This window comes from Aquarana catesbeiana, linkage group LG09 (assembly GCF_042186555.1).
Source record: "Aquarana catesbeiana isolate 2022-GZ linkage group LG09, ASM4218655v1, whole genome shotgun sequence".
Lineage (NCBI taxonomy): Eukaryota > Metazoa > Chordata > Amphibia > Anura > Ranidae > Aquarana > Aquarana catesbeiana.
Window position 1 is genome coordinate 23,860,636 of NC_133332.1, and position 15,846 is coordinate 23,876,481.

At 49.0% G+C, this 15,846-nt stretch overlaps 1 protein-coding gene across 1 annotated transcript in view; it reads left to right on the forward strand.

Moving 5' to 3' along the window:
• Positions 1 to 15,846, forward strand: part of OCRL (OCRL inositol polyphosphate-5-phosphatase) — a gene marked incomplete at its 3' end in the record, with an annotated part of 100,297 nt that overhangs the window by 47,377 nt on the left and 37,074 nt on the right. The window contains 4 exon segments of the mRNA XM_073598140.1: positions 820 to 934; positions 3,713 to 3,874; positions 7,065 to 7,166; positions 9,424 to 9,538. Of these exon segments, the coding sequence (XP_073454241.1) occupies positions 820 to 934; positions 3,713 to 3,874; positions 7,065 to 7,166; positions 9,424 to 9,538 (494 nt within the window).

A 15,846-nucleotide genomic window follows, 5' to 3' on the forward strand; every position in this document is an offset into this window, starting at 1 on the left:
TACACAGACCAATCAAAGTACACTTATTGGTATGTAGCAGAATATATTTTGGCCTAAATGTATGCAGAAATTTTTCTTTCATTTTTTGAATATGTTTTATGGCAGAAAGTAAAAAAGATCTTTAAAATATTTTTTTTGTTTATATAATAATAATAAAAAAAAGTCTCCAGTGGTTGTCCAATACCACCAAAAGAGAGCTCTATTTGTGTGAAGAAAATGATATAAATGTGATTTTGGGTACAACGTTGCATGACTGCACAATTATCAGTTAAAGTAATGCAATGCAGAACAGCAAAAAAATGGCCTGGTCATGGAGTGGGGGGGGATTAAAACTGTCCGGAGCTGAAGTGGTTAAGCTTATGTTATGACCGGACATCTACATTAAATTGCTCAGGTTTGTGACGGGTTTACTGACAGCTCTGTTCAGAAATATCAACACCACACTTGTGTATATATTGACATCCATCTACAGCTCATCCACCTCCTCCTGCGTTACCAGATAACAATGCTGGCGCTCCAGCAGCCCTGCTTTCTATTACAAATACCCATTCGATTCACCCCTCCCTGGTGTGATGTGTACGGTGAGTTCTGCATCTAATGGGCGTTTATTTGTCAGCACAGTGGTTGGGGGACTATTATTGCTTTACACGTTTTCAGTTTTCTATCCTTTTTTTTATTCTGATTTCATCGCTTATTGTTACCTTTCTCGCTGTTTATTACCCCTCTGCAGTTGTCTGTAGTTCTTCCCCCTGGCTACAGTGACCAGCCCTCCCCCTGGTGTACAGCGCTGTCTAACCTTCTTCTTTTCTTACCTCTCAGGGAATTTGGGGTTTGAAAACAGCTTTACAAATCTTGAAAACAGAAGAAACCTACAGAACCAGCAAGTGGCACGCAGGGAGCCTCCGCCGCCACCTCCACCCCCGATGGAAAGGCGGTAATGTATATCGGCATGTTAAATGTAAACTTGATTCAGTCTTAAGCAATAAACTGAGCATGTGCCAGGGGCGTATGTACAGGGGACGCAGGGGTCGCCATTGCAACCTAGCCCTATGCTCCAGGGGGGCTATATATATATATATATATATATATATATATATATATATAGATATACCCTGTTCCCCCGAAAATAAGACCTAGCGTGAATTTTGGTGATGGCTGCAAAATAAGTCCTACCCCCCAAATAAGACCTACCCGGTTTCCCCCGAAAATAAGCCCTACCCTGAAAAAAAGACCTACAAGGACTTTAACTAGGGCTTATTTGGGGGGTAGGGCTTATACTGCAGCCACCACCGAAAATCACGCTAGGTCTTATTTTCGGGGAAACAGGGTATATATATATCTCTCTATCTATAGATATGTATATATATATATATATATATATATATATATCTCTCTCTCTCTCTCTCTCTCTCTCTCTCTCTCTCTCTCTCTCTCTCTCTCTCTCTCTCTCTATATCTCTCTCTCTCTATATCTCTCTCTCTCTCTCTCTCTCTCTCTCTCTCTCTCTCTATATATATATATATATATATATATATATATATATATATATATATATGTCTATATATACATAGGGAGAGGTATATATATATATATATCTATAAATAATATATATATATATATACCTAGATAGTTATCTATACCTCTCTCTCTCTCTCTCTATATAGATATATATATATATAGATATAGATATATATAGAGATATAGATATAGATATATAGATATCTATATATATATAGATATCTATATATATATATATTTCTAGAGATAGATGTGTGTGTGTATATATATGTGTATACACACATATCTATCTGCATATATCTATAGATATACCCATCAATCTCTATATATATCTTATGCTTCAGTTTATAAACAAACGGGAAGTGCTATACAGAGTTATTCCTGTTCATTCATTCTGTGCAGTTGAGGCTGCAGAGAAAGGGACTCGTATATCTGTCCTCAATCCCTTTCTCTGTCTCAAAAGTGAGACACCAGGGTTCTGTTATTTCACCAAACCCTCCCAACAGGGGTAACAAAAATAAAATTTATGTAAAAAAATAAAATTGTTAAAAAAATAAAATGGCAAAAAATAATGAAAAATGAAAACAACAAACAAAAAAATTACTGACAACAGTGGCGGAACTACCAGGGTCGCAAAGGTTGCACTTGCAACTGGGCTCTGGTGTTCCGCCACCATGGGGGGACCCCAAGACTGCGGGACCGGCTGCCAATCATGTGACCACTGTGACATCCAATCACAGTGGACACATGATTCCTGTTGTCACCCCCCCAGGCGCTCAGATCTTTTTAAAGGGGTGGTAATTGGTTAATCTTAAATTAAGGAATAAGTCCACTTTCAGACAATTTTATTTTTGCTGCTTTGCCCTGATTTAAACAATTCCACCTTCCTCCTCCTCAGATGTTTACTTAACAAAATCTGATGTCGCCTCCATTCATGCAGCACTAAAAGTCTTCCTGTCCTGGCCCCACCTGTGCAATGCAGCTTCATAGACTTCTGTGAGGCTCGTCTGCCTCCGTCTTCCTGCTGAGAGTTTGCCCCCATAGAAGTCTGTGTGAGGCTGTAATGTGCAGGCTCGGCCAGGAGAGGGAGCCTTTTACCGTCGTGGGCGTGGGATCTCGGTAAGTATAAATCTGTGATGCGGGGGGTGGTGGGATCGTTTAGGTCAGAGCAAATAGAATAAGTGCACTTTGTGTGAGCATGCGGTTTTATGCAGTGGGCGGAGTTATTCAAATATTAAAATGCCTGGATGTGCGTACGTCAGTCTGGAGGAGTGGGCGTTCCTAGGTAGACTGTACAGTGGAACCTTGTTTAACGAGTAACGGGGTTAACGAGCGTTTTGAAAGACCAGCAACTTTTTTTCTTTAAATTCTGACTCAGTTTGGGAGTGTTGTCTCGCAAAACAAGCAGAATTTAAGCTAATTGGGTGTGCAGAACCGCATTTGGCCAGAGGTGCGGGGGGCGCCGGTCACACTCGGAACGGTTCGGAGCTGTTCAGAATCACTCGGAAATACTCGCAAATACTCAGTTCCCGAGTGTTTCCAAGCCGTTCTGAGGGTTTCCGAGTTCAGCCGAGTGGTCTCCGAGTATTTCCGAGGCTCCCCAGCGCCCCCCCCCACCTCTGGCCATATGCGGTATTGCATGCAATTGAAGTCAATGCGGAACAAATTAGCTTTGTTTCCATTGACTTCTATGGGGAAACTCGCTTTGATATGCAAATGCTTTGGATTACAAGCATTCTCCTGGAACGGATTATACTCGTCACCCAAGGTTCCACTGTATTTGCATAGGTAATGCCCACATGTTATGGTGAGCCTCCATATTTGAAATTCAATGACTTGTAAGGGGCGGGGTCAGGGACAGGCTGGGGAGAAAAGGAGATAGATGATTCAGGACGTCCTCTAGCCAAGAAATGAGGCGGGGCTCTATCTGACTTGCTGCAGCTTCTCATGCACATTTGTTAGAAGCTCGCAGTGTGCAGTGAAATCAGAGGAAGGTGTTTCAGTCCAGGAGACGAGCCGGTATAACTGTGCAAGACTGAAGAGAAGACCGGAGTTCAGCTTTTAGTTGATTTGCCGACCTCAGCTATTCTTCTTGTGTTTGCCGTACAGAATGATTTCCCTCCAGAGAGCTCACCCTGTATTGTGCCCCCCCCCCCCCCCCCCCCCAGTGTTCTCACTCTTCTCCTCTTTTTAGTCTTTCTCAGACGAGAGATCCCCCCACACGGGAAAAGCCACAAATGTCCAGCACCATGCGGAAACTGTTTGTGCCGGCCAGCCAGTCGGGGCAGAGGGAAGGACTGATAAAGCACATCCTGACCAAGAAGGAGAACGAATATGTCAACATTGAGAACTACAAGTATGTGGATTGGGGGGTTATCTTTCTGTGTGGTGTAGATAGGCTGGGGGAGGCAGAGCGCCAGCCAACGAGACTTAGGGCCAGTTCACACCACATGCAGTCCTCTGCATTTTTTTCTGCATTAAAACGCATGGAAAATAGGGTACCGTATATACTCGAGTATAGGCCGACCCGAATATAAGCTGAGGCACCTAATTTTACCACAAAAAACGTGGAAAATGTATTGACTCGAGTATAAGCCTAGGGTGGCAAAATGCAGCAGCTACTGGGTAAACAATGCCCACCTGCGGCCTCACTGTGCCCATTTGCAGCCTCGTTGTTCCCATATGCAGCCTCACTGTGCCCATTTGTAGCCTCACTGTGCCCATTTGTGGCCTCACTGTGCCCATTTGCGGCCTCACTGTGCCCATTTTGCAGCCTCACTGTGCCCATTTGCGGTCTCACTGTTCCCATTTGCGGCCTCACTGTTCCCATTTGCGGCCTCACTGTGCCCATTTGCGGCCTCACTGTGCCCATTTGCGGCCTCACTGTGCCCATTTGCGGCCTCACTGTGCCCATTTGCGGCCTCATTGTGCCCATCTGCAGCCGTACCTTTGATTACTAAAACAGCGGGTGTCTCCCGCTGTGTTATGCAGTCTGTTCGGCGGCCGTCCATTGTAACAAAGCCCCGCCTCCTCCTCGTCCGTGATAAAGGAACACTGATACAGTTTCCCAGCATTGTATCAGTGTTCCTCTATCATGGACGAGGGGGAGGCGGGGCTTTGTTACAATGGATGGCCGCCAAAACAGACTGCATAACACAGCGGGAGATACCCATTGTTTTAGTAATCAAAGGTACGGCTGCTGTACAGCTCACTCGAGTATAAGCCGAGGGGGGTTTTTTTAGCCTAAAAAATGGGCTGAAAAACTTGGCTTATACTCGAGTATATACAGTATATGGTTTTCAATAGCATAGTTCACACCAGTGCATTCCAGTTCCAGAAAAAAAAAAAGTAAAAAAGCTTAATTTTTTTTCCGCACTGGTTTGTACTGGAACGTGGTAAAACGCATTAAAAATTCATCTAAACACACATGTAAGGTTAAAAAAAAGAGGGGGAAAAATACACTGGATCGCATCAAAAAAGCTTTCGGAACGCAGCCGGACTGTGTTTCTATGGTATGAACTGGCCCTTAACATTTTTGAGTTAAAGCGGAGTTCCACCCAAAAGGGGAACTTCCCCTTTAAGGACTTTTGGCGTCATTGGCTCCCGTGGCTGTCAATCAAAGTCAGTCAGCCAATCAGGGGAGAGAGGGGGGCGCGGAGGCGGGGCCGGGGCTCCGTGTCTGAATGTGTAAACACAGAGCCCGGTTCTTTCAGGGGAGTAGAGACAGAAGCTATGAACACACAATGTATGAACACCGATCTCTCTCTCCTCCTAGACAGTCCCAACCCCCCTACAGTTAGAGCACACACAGGGAACATGGTTAACCCCTTGATCGCCCCCTAGTGTTAGCCCCTTCCCTGCCAGTGACATTTATATAGTAATCCGTTAATTTTTTATAGCATTGATCGCTGTGTAATTGTCAACGGTCCCAAAAATGTGTCAGAAGTGTCCAATTTGTCCGCCGCAATATCGCAGTCCTGATAAAAATCGCAGATCGCCGCCATTACTAGTAAAAAAAAAAAATAATCAAAATGCCATAAATCTATCCCCTATTTTGTAGACGCTATAACTTTTGCGCAAACCAATCAATATATGCTTATTGCGATTTTTTTTATTTTACTTTTTTTTCTTACCAAAAATATGTAGAAGAATACATATTGGTCTAAACTGAGTAATAAAAAAATAATTAAATAATTGTTTTTTTGATTAAAAATTGTGGGATATTCATTATAGCCAAAAGTAAACGATATTGTGTTTTTTTTTTTTTTTTTTTTTTTTTTTTAAATTGTCGCTCTTTTTTTTGTTTATAGCGCAAAAACCGCAGAGTTGATCAAATACCACCAAAAGAAAGCTCTATTTGTGGGGGAAAAAAAGGCGTCAATTTTGTTTGAGTACAGCTTCGCACGACTGTGCATTTGTCAGTTAAAGCGACGCAGTGCCGAATCGCAAAAAATGCTCTGGTCATTGAGCAGCCAAATCTTCCGGGGCTTAAGTGGTTTATAAAAAAAAATAAAAAAACCCAGAGGTGATTGAATAACACCAAAAGAAAGCTCTATTTGTGTGAAAAAAAATATATATAAATTTCATTTGAGTACAGTGTTGCATGGCCGCGCAATTACCAGTTGAAGCGGCGTTCCAGACTGTATTAAAAAGCTGCTGACTTTTAATATAAGGACACTTACCTGTTCAGGTATCCTGTGATGTCGACACCCCTGGCCGATCCTTCCATCGGCTTCGGGTGCAGGCGCTGTCATCCTTACTAAGGCTGTAGGGGGCGTCGGCGGTAAAACAGCGCTATTTTTTGCGCTGTTTTACCGCGGTATTCGGCCGCTAGCGGTGCGGTTTTAACGCCCCGCTGGCGGCCGAAAAAGGGTTAAAACCACTCGTACAGCGCGGCTATAGCCGCTGTATTACTGCGGTATAGCCTCGCTGTCCCATTGATTTCAATGGGCAGGAGCGGTTTAGGAGTGGTGAATACACCGCTCCTTCACCGCTCCAAAGATGCGGCTTGCAGGAGATTTTTTCTTCTTCTGCCAGCGCACCGCTTCAGTGTGAAAGCCCTCGGGCTTACCAAAAAGTCGGAGTGGGTACTTGGTTTTGACAGTGTTTGGTGCCACTATTGGTGTCAGTTAGCGACAGTGTTTGGCGCCACTATTCGGGCAGCAGCGGGGTGCTTTTAACCCCCAAGAAGGGGTTAAAAGCGCCCGTGTTGCGGCGCTTCCGAAGTGGTCCCATTCATTCCAATATATACAGCTCCTAAACAGCCCCAAAGACGCTGCTTGCAGGACTTTTTCTAACATCCTGCAAGTGCACCGCTCCCATGTGAAAGCACTCAGACTTTCACACTTGGGAGGTGGGGGGGGGGGCAGGGGAGGCAGTTTTCAGGCGCTTTACAGGGCACTATTTCTAGCGCTAAAACGCCTGATAACTGCCCCAGTGTGAAAGGAGTCTCAACGAGGCCTGTTTGTGAATTTCCTTGGCTGTTCAGATTGTAGATAACACAAGCTGTGTGTGACCGCTGAGGAATGTCCCATCCTGTCTTTTAGATTCTTTATAGGAACGTGGAATGTAAACGGTCAGTCTCCAGATGGTGGATTAGAACCCTGGCTGCACGCCGATCCAGATCCCCCTGATGTCTACGTCATTGGGTGAGCACGCATGGACATCTGTTTTTCTTTTTCCTGACATTTTATTTCATAGGATTTTAATGCAACAAATTGCTTTACTTTTAAAAAGTTTCTGCCTATCCATAGACCCCTGTACAATTCAGGGTTGTCGTAGAACTATGTGGTCTAATTATAAAGCAGAAAATGTGACTTTCACAAACATTCTCTTGTGGAGAACCGTCCAGGTGCATCATATGTTTTAACCCTTTCGCTGCCAGAGCCGTCTTCCTTTTTTCTTTTTTCTTTTTTCTTCTTTTTGCACACATGCTTAAAAAAATCATTTTAGGTCTGAAGATTACATAAAACCCCCAAAACATATACTTTATGAAAGCAGACCCTAGAGAATAAAATAGTGATATTTCCAATTTTTTTTCTGTCACACAATATTGCCGCAGAGGTCAGCGGATGTGTGTCAGCAATGAGGAGGGGATAATAGCGGATGTGCGTCAGCAACAAGGAAGGGGGGGAGCGGATGTGTGTCAGCAACAAGGAAGGGGGGAGAGTGGAATTGTGTCAGCAAAAAGGAGGGGGGGTGGGGGGGGAACGGCTGTGTGTCAGCAACAAGGAGGGGAGGAGAGCGGATGTGTGTGAGCAACAAGGAGGGGGGAGAGCGGATGTGTGTGAGCAACAAGGAGGGGGGAGAGCGGATGTGTGTGAGCAACAAGGAGGGGGGGAGAGCGGATGTGTGTGAGCAACAAGGAGGGGGGGAGAGCGGATGTGTGTGAGCAACAAGGAGGGGGGGAGAGCGGATGTGTGTGAGCAACAAGGAGGGGGGAGAGCGGATGTGTGTGAGCAACAAGGAGGGGGGGAGAGCGGATGTGTGTGAGCAACAAGGAGGGGGGGAGAGCGGATGTGTGTGAGCAACAAGGAGGGGGGGAGAGCGGATGTGTGTCAGCAACAAGGAGGGGGGGAGAACTGATGTGTTTTAGCAACAAGGGGGGGCATGTGTCAGCAACAAGGAGGGGAGGAGAGCTTATGTGTGTCAGCAAGGGGGGGGGGGGGGCGCGTGTGTCAGCAATAAGGAGAGGAGGAGAGTGGATGTGTGTCAGCAACTTAGGAGGGGGAAGAACGCATGCATCTCAGCAACGGGGTGGGGGGGATCAGGGGAGAGACAGATGTGTGTCAGCAACAAGGAGGGGGGGACAGCGGGTGTGTGTCAGCAACAAGGAGGGGGGGACAGCGGGTGTGTGTCAGCAACAAGGAGGGGGGGACAGCGGGTGTGTGTCAGCAACAAGGAGGGGGGGACAGCGGGTGTGTGTCAGCAACAAGGAGGGGGAGAGAGCGGGTGTGTGTCAGCAACAAGGAGGGGAGGAGAGCGGATGTGTGTGAGCAACAAGGAGGGGGGGGAGCGAATGTGTGTCAGCAACAAGGATGGAGGAGAACTGATGTGTTTTAGCAGCAAGGGGGGGCATGTGACAGCAACAAGGAGGGGAGGAGAGCGGATGTGTGACAGCAATAAGGAGGGGAGGAGAGTGGATGTGTGTCGGCAATAAGGAGGGGGGGAGAGCGGATACGTGTCGGCAACAAGGAGGGGGAAGAACGCATGCGTCTCAGCAAGGGGGGGGGGGGATCGGGGGAGAGACACGGATGTGTGTCAGCAACAAGGAAGGGGGGGGGGGAGCATGTGTGTGTGGGAGCAACAAGGAGGAGGGGAGGAGCGGATGTGTGGACGCAATCAGGCATCAGCGCAGTCTGCATGTGCGTGGGAGACCGCGCAGATGGCGCATGTACAGATGTGTCGCAGGGCTTTCTTGGGACGTCCCGTGCAGCACATCTACGCATACCCAGACGGCAGAAATAACTGTTCTTCTATGGGAGATTATGGGATTGCTACTTTTCAGCATAAATAAAATACTTTGTTAAAAATAAATAAATAACATTGATTTGTAAAGGGGGGGGCAGGGTGGTGCAACATGACATTTAGAATGGAGGTCTGCTTTAGTGATAGTGATTCTCCACCAGTGAATGTTTGTGAAAGTCACATTCTCTGAGCTCTGGGAAGTGTTTTTTTGTAATAGAAAACTTTGACTGTTCACTGACTGTGCTTGTTGGGTGAAGATATCTGGGTGGGCGGGTGAGGTGACCCGTGTCCGAGGCGGGCCGATTCCATGTCCGAGGCGGGCCTCTTCCTTGTGGTGCACACAGAGGTTCTCTCAGACGGTGGTTTGTGAATGGTGACACGTGTAGGTGAGGCCCGTCTGGGCACGACTCTGACATAATGCTGTTTGTGTGTTCTCAGATTCCAGGAGCTGGACCTCAGCACAGAAGCTTTCTTCTACTTCGACTCAGGAAAGGAACAGGAGTGGCTGGAGGCTGTAGAGAGGAGCCTCCACCCCAAAGCCAAATATAAGAAAGTGAGTCTATAGACACTGCTAGGCAGGAGGACAACCCTGCAGATACTGTCGGGGAATGCAGTCAGATCGGGGTGTGAGAGATTCTAATGGAAACATTTACTGTGCAGGCCACTTAACCACTTCAATACCGGGGGGCACTTTCACCTCCTTCCCGCCCAGGACAATGTTCAGATTTCAGCGCCGTCACTTTTTGAATGACAATTGCGCGGTCATACCGTACCCTACCCATATGACATTTTTAGTATTTTTTTGAGGCAGACAGAGCTTTCTTTTGGTGGTATTTATTTTTTTCTTAGTTTCTGTCTTGCAAATTTAAGTAATTTTTCTCTTTCACTGATGGGCACTAATAAGCTGCACTGATAAGCTGCACTGATAGGCACTGATAAGCTGCACTAACAAGCTGCACTGAAGGGCGGCACTGAAGGGCGGCACTGAAGGGCGGCACTGATGAGCTGCACTGATGAGCTGCACTAATAAGCTGCACTAATAAGCTGCACTGATGGGCGGCACTGATGAGCTGCACTAATAAGCTGCACTAATAAGCTGCACTGATGGGCACTGATAAGCTGCACTAATAAGCTGCACTGATGGGCGGCACTGATAAGCTGCACTGATGGGCGGCACTGATAAGCTGCACTGATGGGCGGCACTGATAAGCTGCACTGATGGGCGGCACTGATAAGCTGCACTGATGGGCGGCACTGATAAGCTGCACTGATGGGCGGCACTGATAAGCTGCACTGATGGGTGGCACTGATAAGCTGCACTGATGGGCGGCACTGATGGGCGGCACTGATGGGCGGCACTGATGGGCGGCACTGATGGGCAGCACTGATGGGCGGCACTGATCGGCTGCACTGATCGGCTGCACTGATCGGCTGCACTGATGGGCGGCACTGATCGGCTGCACTGATGGGCGGCACTGATCGGCTGCACTGATGGGCGGCACTGATCGGCTGCACTGATCGGCGGCACTGATGGGCGGCACTGATGGGCGGCACTGATGGGCGGCACTGATGGGCGGCACTGATGGGCGGCACTGATGGGCGGCACTGATGGGCGGCACTGATGGGCGGCACTGATGGGCGGCACTGATGGGCTGCACTGATGGGCGGCACTGATCGGCTGCACTGATGGGCGGCACTGATCGGCTGCACTGATGGGCGGCACTGATCGGCTGCACTGATGGGCGGCACTGATGGGCGGCACTGATGGGCGGCACTGATGGGCGGCACTGATGGGCGGCACTGATGGGCTGCACTGATGGGCTGCACTGATGGGCGGCACTGATGGGCGGCACTGATCGGCTGCACTGATGGGCGGCACTGATCGGCTGCACTGATGGGCGGCACTGATCGGCTGCACTGATGGGCGGCACTGATCGGCTGCACTGATGGGCGGCACTGATCGGCTGCACTGATGGGCGGCACTGATCGGCTGCACTGATGGGCGGCACTGATCGGCTGCACTGATGGGCGGCACTGATGGGCTGCACTGATGGGCGGCACTGATGGGCGGCACTGATGGGCTGCACTGATGGGCTGCACTGATGGGCGGCACTGATGGGCGGCACTGATCGGCTGCACTGATGGGCGGCACTGATCGGCTGCACTGATGGGCGGCACTGATCGGCTGCACTGATGGGCGGCACTGATCGGCTGCACTGATGGGCGGCACTGATCGGCTGCACTGATGGGCGGCACTGATCGGCTGCACTGATGGGCGGCACTGATCGGCTGCACTGATGGGCGGCACTGATCGGCTGCACTGATGGGCGGCACTGATCGGCTGCACTGATGGGCGGCACTGATCGGCTGCACTGATGGGCGGCACTGATCGGCTGCACTGATGGGCGGCACTGATCGGCTGCACTGATGGGCGGCACTGATCGGCTGCACTGATGGGCGGCACTGATCGGCTGCACTGATGGGCGGCACTGATCGGCTGCACTGATGGGCGGCACTGATCGGCTGCACTGATGGGCGGCACTGATCGGCTGCACTGATGGGCGGCACTGATCGGCTGCACTGATGGGCGGCACTGATCGGCTGCACTGATGGGCGGCACTGATCGGCTGCACTGATGGGCGGCACTGATCGGCTGCACTGATGGGCTGCACTGATGGGCGGCACTGATGGGCGGCACTGATGGGCTGCACTGATGGGCTGCACTGATGGGCGGCACTTATGGGCTGCACTGATGGGCGGCACTGATGGGCTGCACTGATGGGCGGCACTGATCGGCTGCACTGATGGGCGGCACTGATCGGCTGCACTGATGGGCGGCACTGATCGGCTGCACTGATGGGCGGCACTGATGGGCGGCACTGATCGGCTGCACTGATCGGCTGCACTGATCGGCTGCACTGATGGGCGGCACTGATGGGCGGCACTGATGGGCGGCACTGATGGGCGGCACTGATCGGCTGCACTGATCGGCTGCACTGATCGGCTGCACTGATGGGCGGCACTGATCGGCTGCACTGATGGGCGGCACTGATCGGCTGCACTGATGGGCGGCACTGATCGGCTGCACTGATGGGCGGCACTGATCGGCTGCACTGATGGGCGGCACTGATCGGCTGCACTGATGGGCGGCACTGATCGGCTGCACTGATGGGCGGCACTGATCGGCTGCACTGATGGGCGGCACTGATCGGCGGCACTGATGGGCAGCACTGATCGGCGGCACTGATCGGCGGCACTGATCGGCGGCACTGATCGGCGGCACTGATGGGCTGCACTGATGGGCTGCACTGATGGGCTGCACTGATGGGCTGCACTGATCGGCGGCACTGATGGGCTGCACTGATCGGCTGCACTGATGGGCGGCACTGATCGGCTGCACTGATGGGCGGCACTGATCGGCTGCACTGATGGGCGGCACTGATCGGCTGCACTGATGGGCGGCACTGATCGGCTGCACTGATGGGCGGCACTGATCGGCTGCACTGATGGGCGGCACTGATCGGCTGCACTGATCGGCTGCACTGATGGGCGGCACTGATCGGCTGCACTGATGGGCGGCACTGATAGGCTGCACTGATGGGCGGCACTGATCGGCTGCACTGATCGGCTGCACTGATGGGCGGCACTGATCGGCTGCACTGATGGGCGGCACTGATCGGCTGCACTGATGGGCGGCACTGATCGGCTGCACTGATCGGCTGCACTGATCGGCTGCACTGATGGGCGGCACTGATCGGCTGCACTGATGGGCGGCACTGATCGGCTGCACTGATGGGCGGCACTGATAGGCTGCACTGATGGGCGGCACTGATAAGCTGCACTGATAATCAGGGCACTGACGATCAGCACCCTGATTATCAGTGTAAAAGTCCCCTGTCACATTTGACTATTACCGGCTCTCCTCCCCCCACACTGCGTGTACCAGTGTGAGGAAAGGAATGCCGATAACCAGCAAGTTTGTTTTACATGTGATCAGCTGGGGACTTGGAACAACAGCAGGAGCCTTTGGCTAACAGCAGCGCTAAAAATATCCAGTGTGTATGAGGCCTTAAAGTGACAGTCTCAAAAAAAAAAAAAAAAAGTGGCCTGTAAAAGGGGGGTCCCTCATGCTGCGCTATTATATTCTGATAGCAGGAGGTTTCCCAGCTATCAGATTACAATGATCACTGCTTCTGGCTGTAGCCTCCAGCAGCGATCGAAAGAAAATAAGACCAACCCTGCTGGTTGTTGTACTGCAGTCAATTTTGAGCGATTTTTGATTTCAGTACAACCAGCCTGCCCATACATGGATTGAAATTCAGGAACCGAACACATTTTTTGATCTGTTTATGGGGCCGGTTTGAACACATGCATCCCCTGATGTGTGCTCTGGTTCTACACTCCGGCTGCAGGGCACAGTAATGAAATGGCGGTCTGCGGACGGAAACGCTGCGCCTAGCACGGAATCTCACACCGCCAGAAGCATCGCATGCTAAACATTCTTCAGCCAGAGCAGAATTCAAGAGGGTGGAGATCAAAGTCACCGATGTCAGGAAGGGGAAGTATTTTGCAGTCGTCTTCTGCAGTTGGCTCAATTATTCTGAAAGCTTTTATTATCTAAAGGCAATCTGTGGTGAGCAGAAGGTGAAGGCTCCCACGGCTGACTTCCTTCTGAAAATTCACCACTATTTAATGCTAAAATATAAAAAAAAAAAACTCCCTCTGCCTTGTTCCCCTTGTGGGGTCTATAAGAGGACCTGTCAAGCACTATTCCTATTACAAGGGATGTCTGCATTCCTTGTAATAGGAAAAAAAAGTGATCAAAAAAGGGAAAGTGTGAAAAGAAAACAAACAATAAAAAAATACAGTGTAAAGTGCCCCCATCCCCACGTGCTCGTAAACAGAAGTGAACACATATGTAGGTCGCGCCCACATATGTTAACATCGCTCAAACCACACATGTGAGGTACCGCCGCAAACGTTAGAGCGAGAGCAACTATTCTGGCCCAAGACCTCCTCTGTACCTCTAAACTGATAACATGTAAAAAAAAAAAAAAATATTTAAAGCGTCGCCTATGGAGATTTTTCAGTACCGAAGTTTGGCGCCATTCCACCAGTGTGCCCAATTTTAAAGCGTGACATAATAGGTATCTATTTACTCAGCGTAACATCATCTTTCATATTATTCAAAAATATCGGGCTAATGTCAGCATTTGTTTTTTTTTTTTTTTTTTTTTTAATTCATTTCCAAAAAACAAATGCGTTTGAAAAATTGCTGCACAAATACCGTGAGACATAAAAAGTTGCAATGGCCACCATTTTATTCCCTAGGGTCTTTGCTAAAAAAAAATATATATATATATATATATATATATATATATATATATATATATATTTTTATTATTATTGATATTATTATTCACGATTTATATAATATAGCGCCAACAGTTTACGCAGCGCTTTACAATGTATAGGGGGGACAGCACAATTACAGTACAGTTCAATACAGAAGGGACAGGAGGGCCTTGCTCCTAGAGCTTACAATCTAAAGGGAGGGGGTGGTGGTACAAAAGGTAATAGATGCGGGGAATGATTTGATGGGGGGTGGCTCGGGGACAGTTGTTAGGTGGGTGTGGGATAGGCTTCCCTGAATAAGTGAGTTTTCAGGGATTATAGATATCGATCGATCGATAGATATCTTTATAGATAGAGATATATATATCTATATAGATATATATATCTCTATCTATATAGATTAGTATTATTATATATAATATATATATATATATATATATATATATATATATATATATATATATATATATAATTGGGGGATTCTGAGTAATTTTCCTGCAAAACAATGTTGATTTTTACATGTAGGAGAGAAGCGCCAGAATTCGCTTGAGCTGGAAGTGGTTAAAAGGTTGTATGTAACAGAAGATACACCATCTAAGCGCCCCTGTAGCGTGCGCCACAGGCCGGATATGATTTCACCAGTTAGCTGCGCCCAACGCGCTTCGCCCCTCGCATATCGGCAGTTGCGATTTAATTTGTTACATACTTGTTTGAGGTCAGTGTTTTAAAAGGTAGTGAAGCCTAAGTATCAGCGTTACAATCGGGCAGCTAGAATTTTGGTAAGAAGAGAATGAAGTCAGCTGTTTACATTACTTTCCTCCATATGATGCTGCCGAAGGCTAAGGTTTTGATTTAACCACTTGCCAACCGCCCCATAGCCAAATGACGGCTGCAGGGCGGCTGGATAACTCTGGGATCACGTCATATGACGTGATTCCAGAAAACTGCTCCCGCGCGCCCCCTGGGGCGCGCACACGGGAACATCCGTGACCGCCGGGTCCAGAGGACCCGGCGCATCACGGATCACAGTAAACGGCCGCTGATCGCGGCCGTTTACCATGTGATCGCTTCGTCAAATGACGGAGCGATCACATGTAAACAAACCGGCGTCATGTCATGACGCCGGTTCCTCCCTCCCCTCTCTGTACCGATCGGTACAGAGAGGGAGAGATCGGATGGGAGCCGCGCTGTGGGCTGGATGTGTAGTGCCCACAGTGCAGCTCAGTGACATGTACAGTCACATCCATCCATCCATCCATGCTCAGCCATCCCCCCCATGCTCTGCAATGACCCTGTGCAATACTCTGCAATGATCCTGTGCAACCCTGTGCAATACTCTGCAACCCTGTGCAACGCTGTGCAATACTCTGCAACCCTGTGCAATACTCTGCAACCCTGTGCAACGTTGTGCAATACTCTGCAATTATCCTGTGCAACCCTGTGCAATACTCTGCAACCCTGTGCAACGCTGTGCAATACTCTGCAACCCTGTGCAACGCTGTGCAA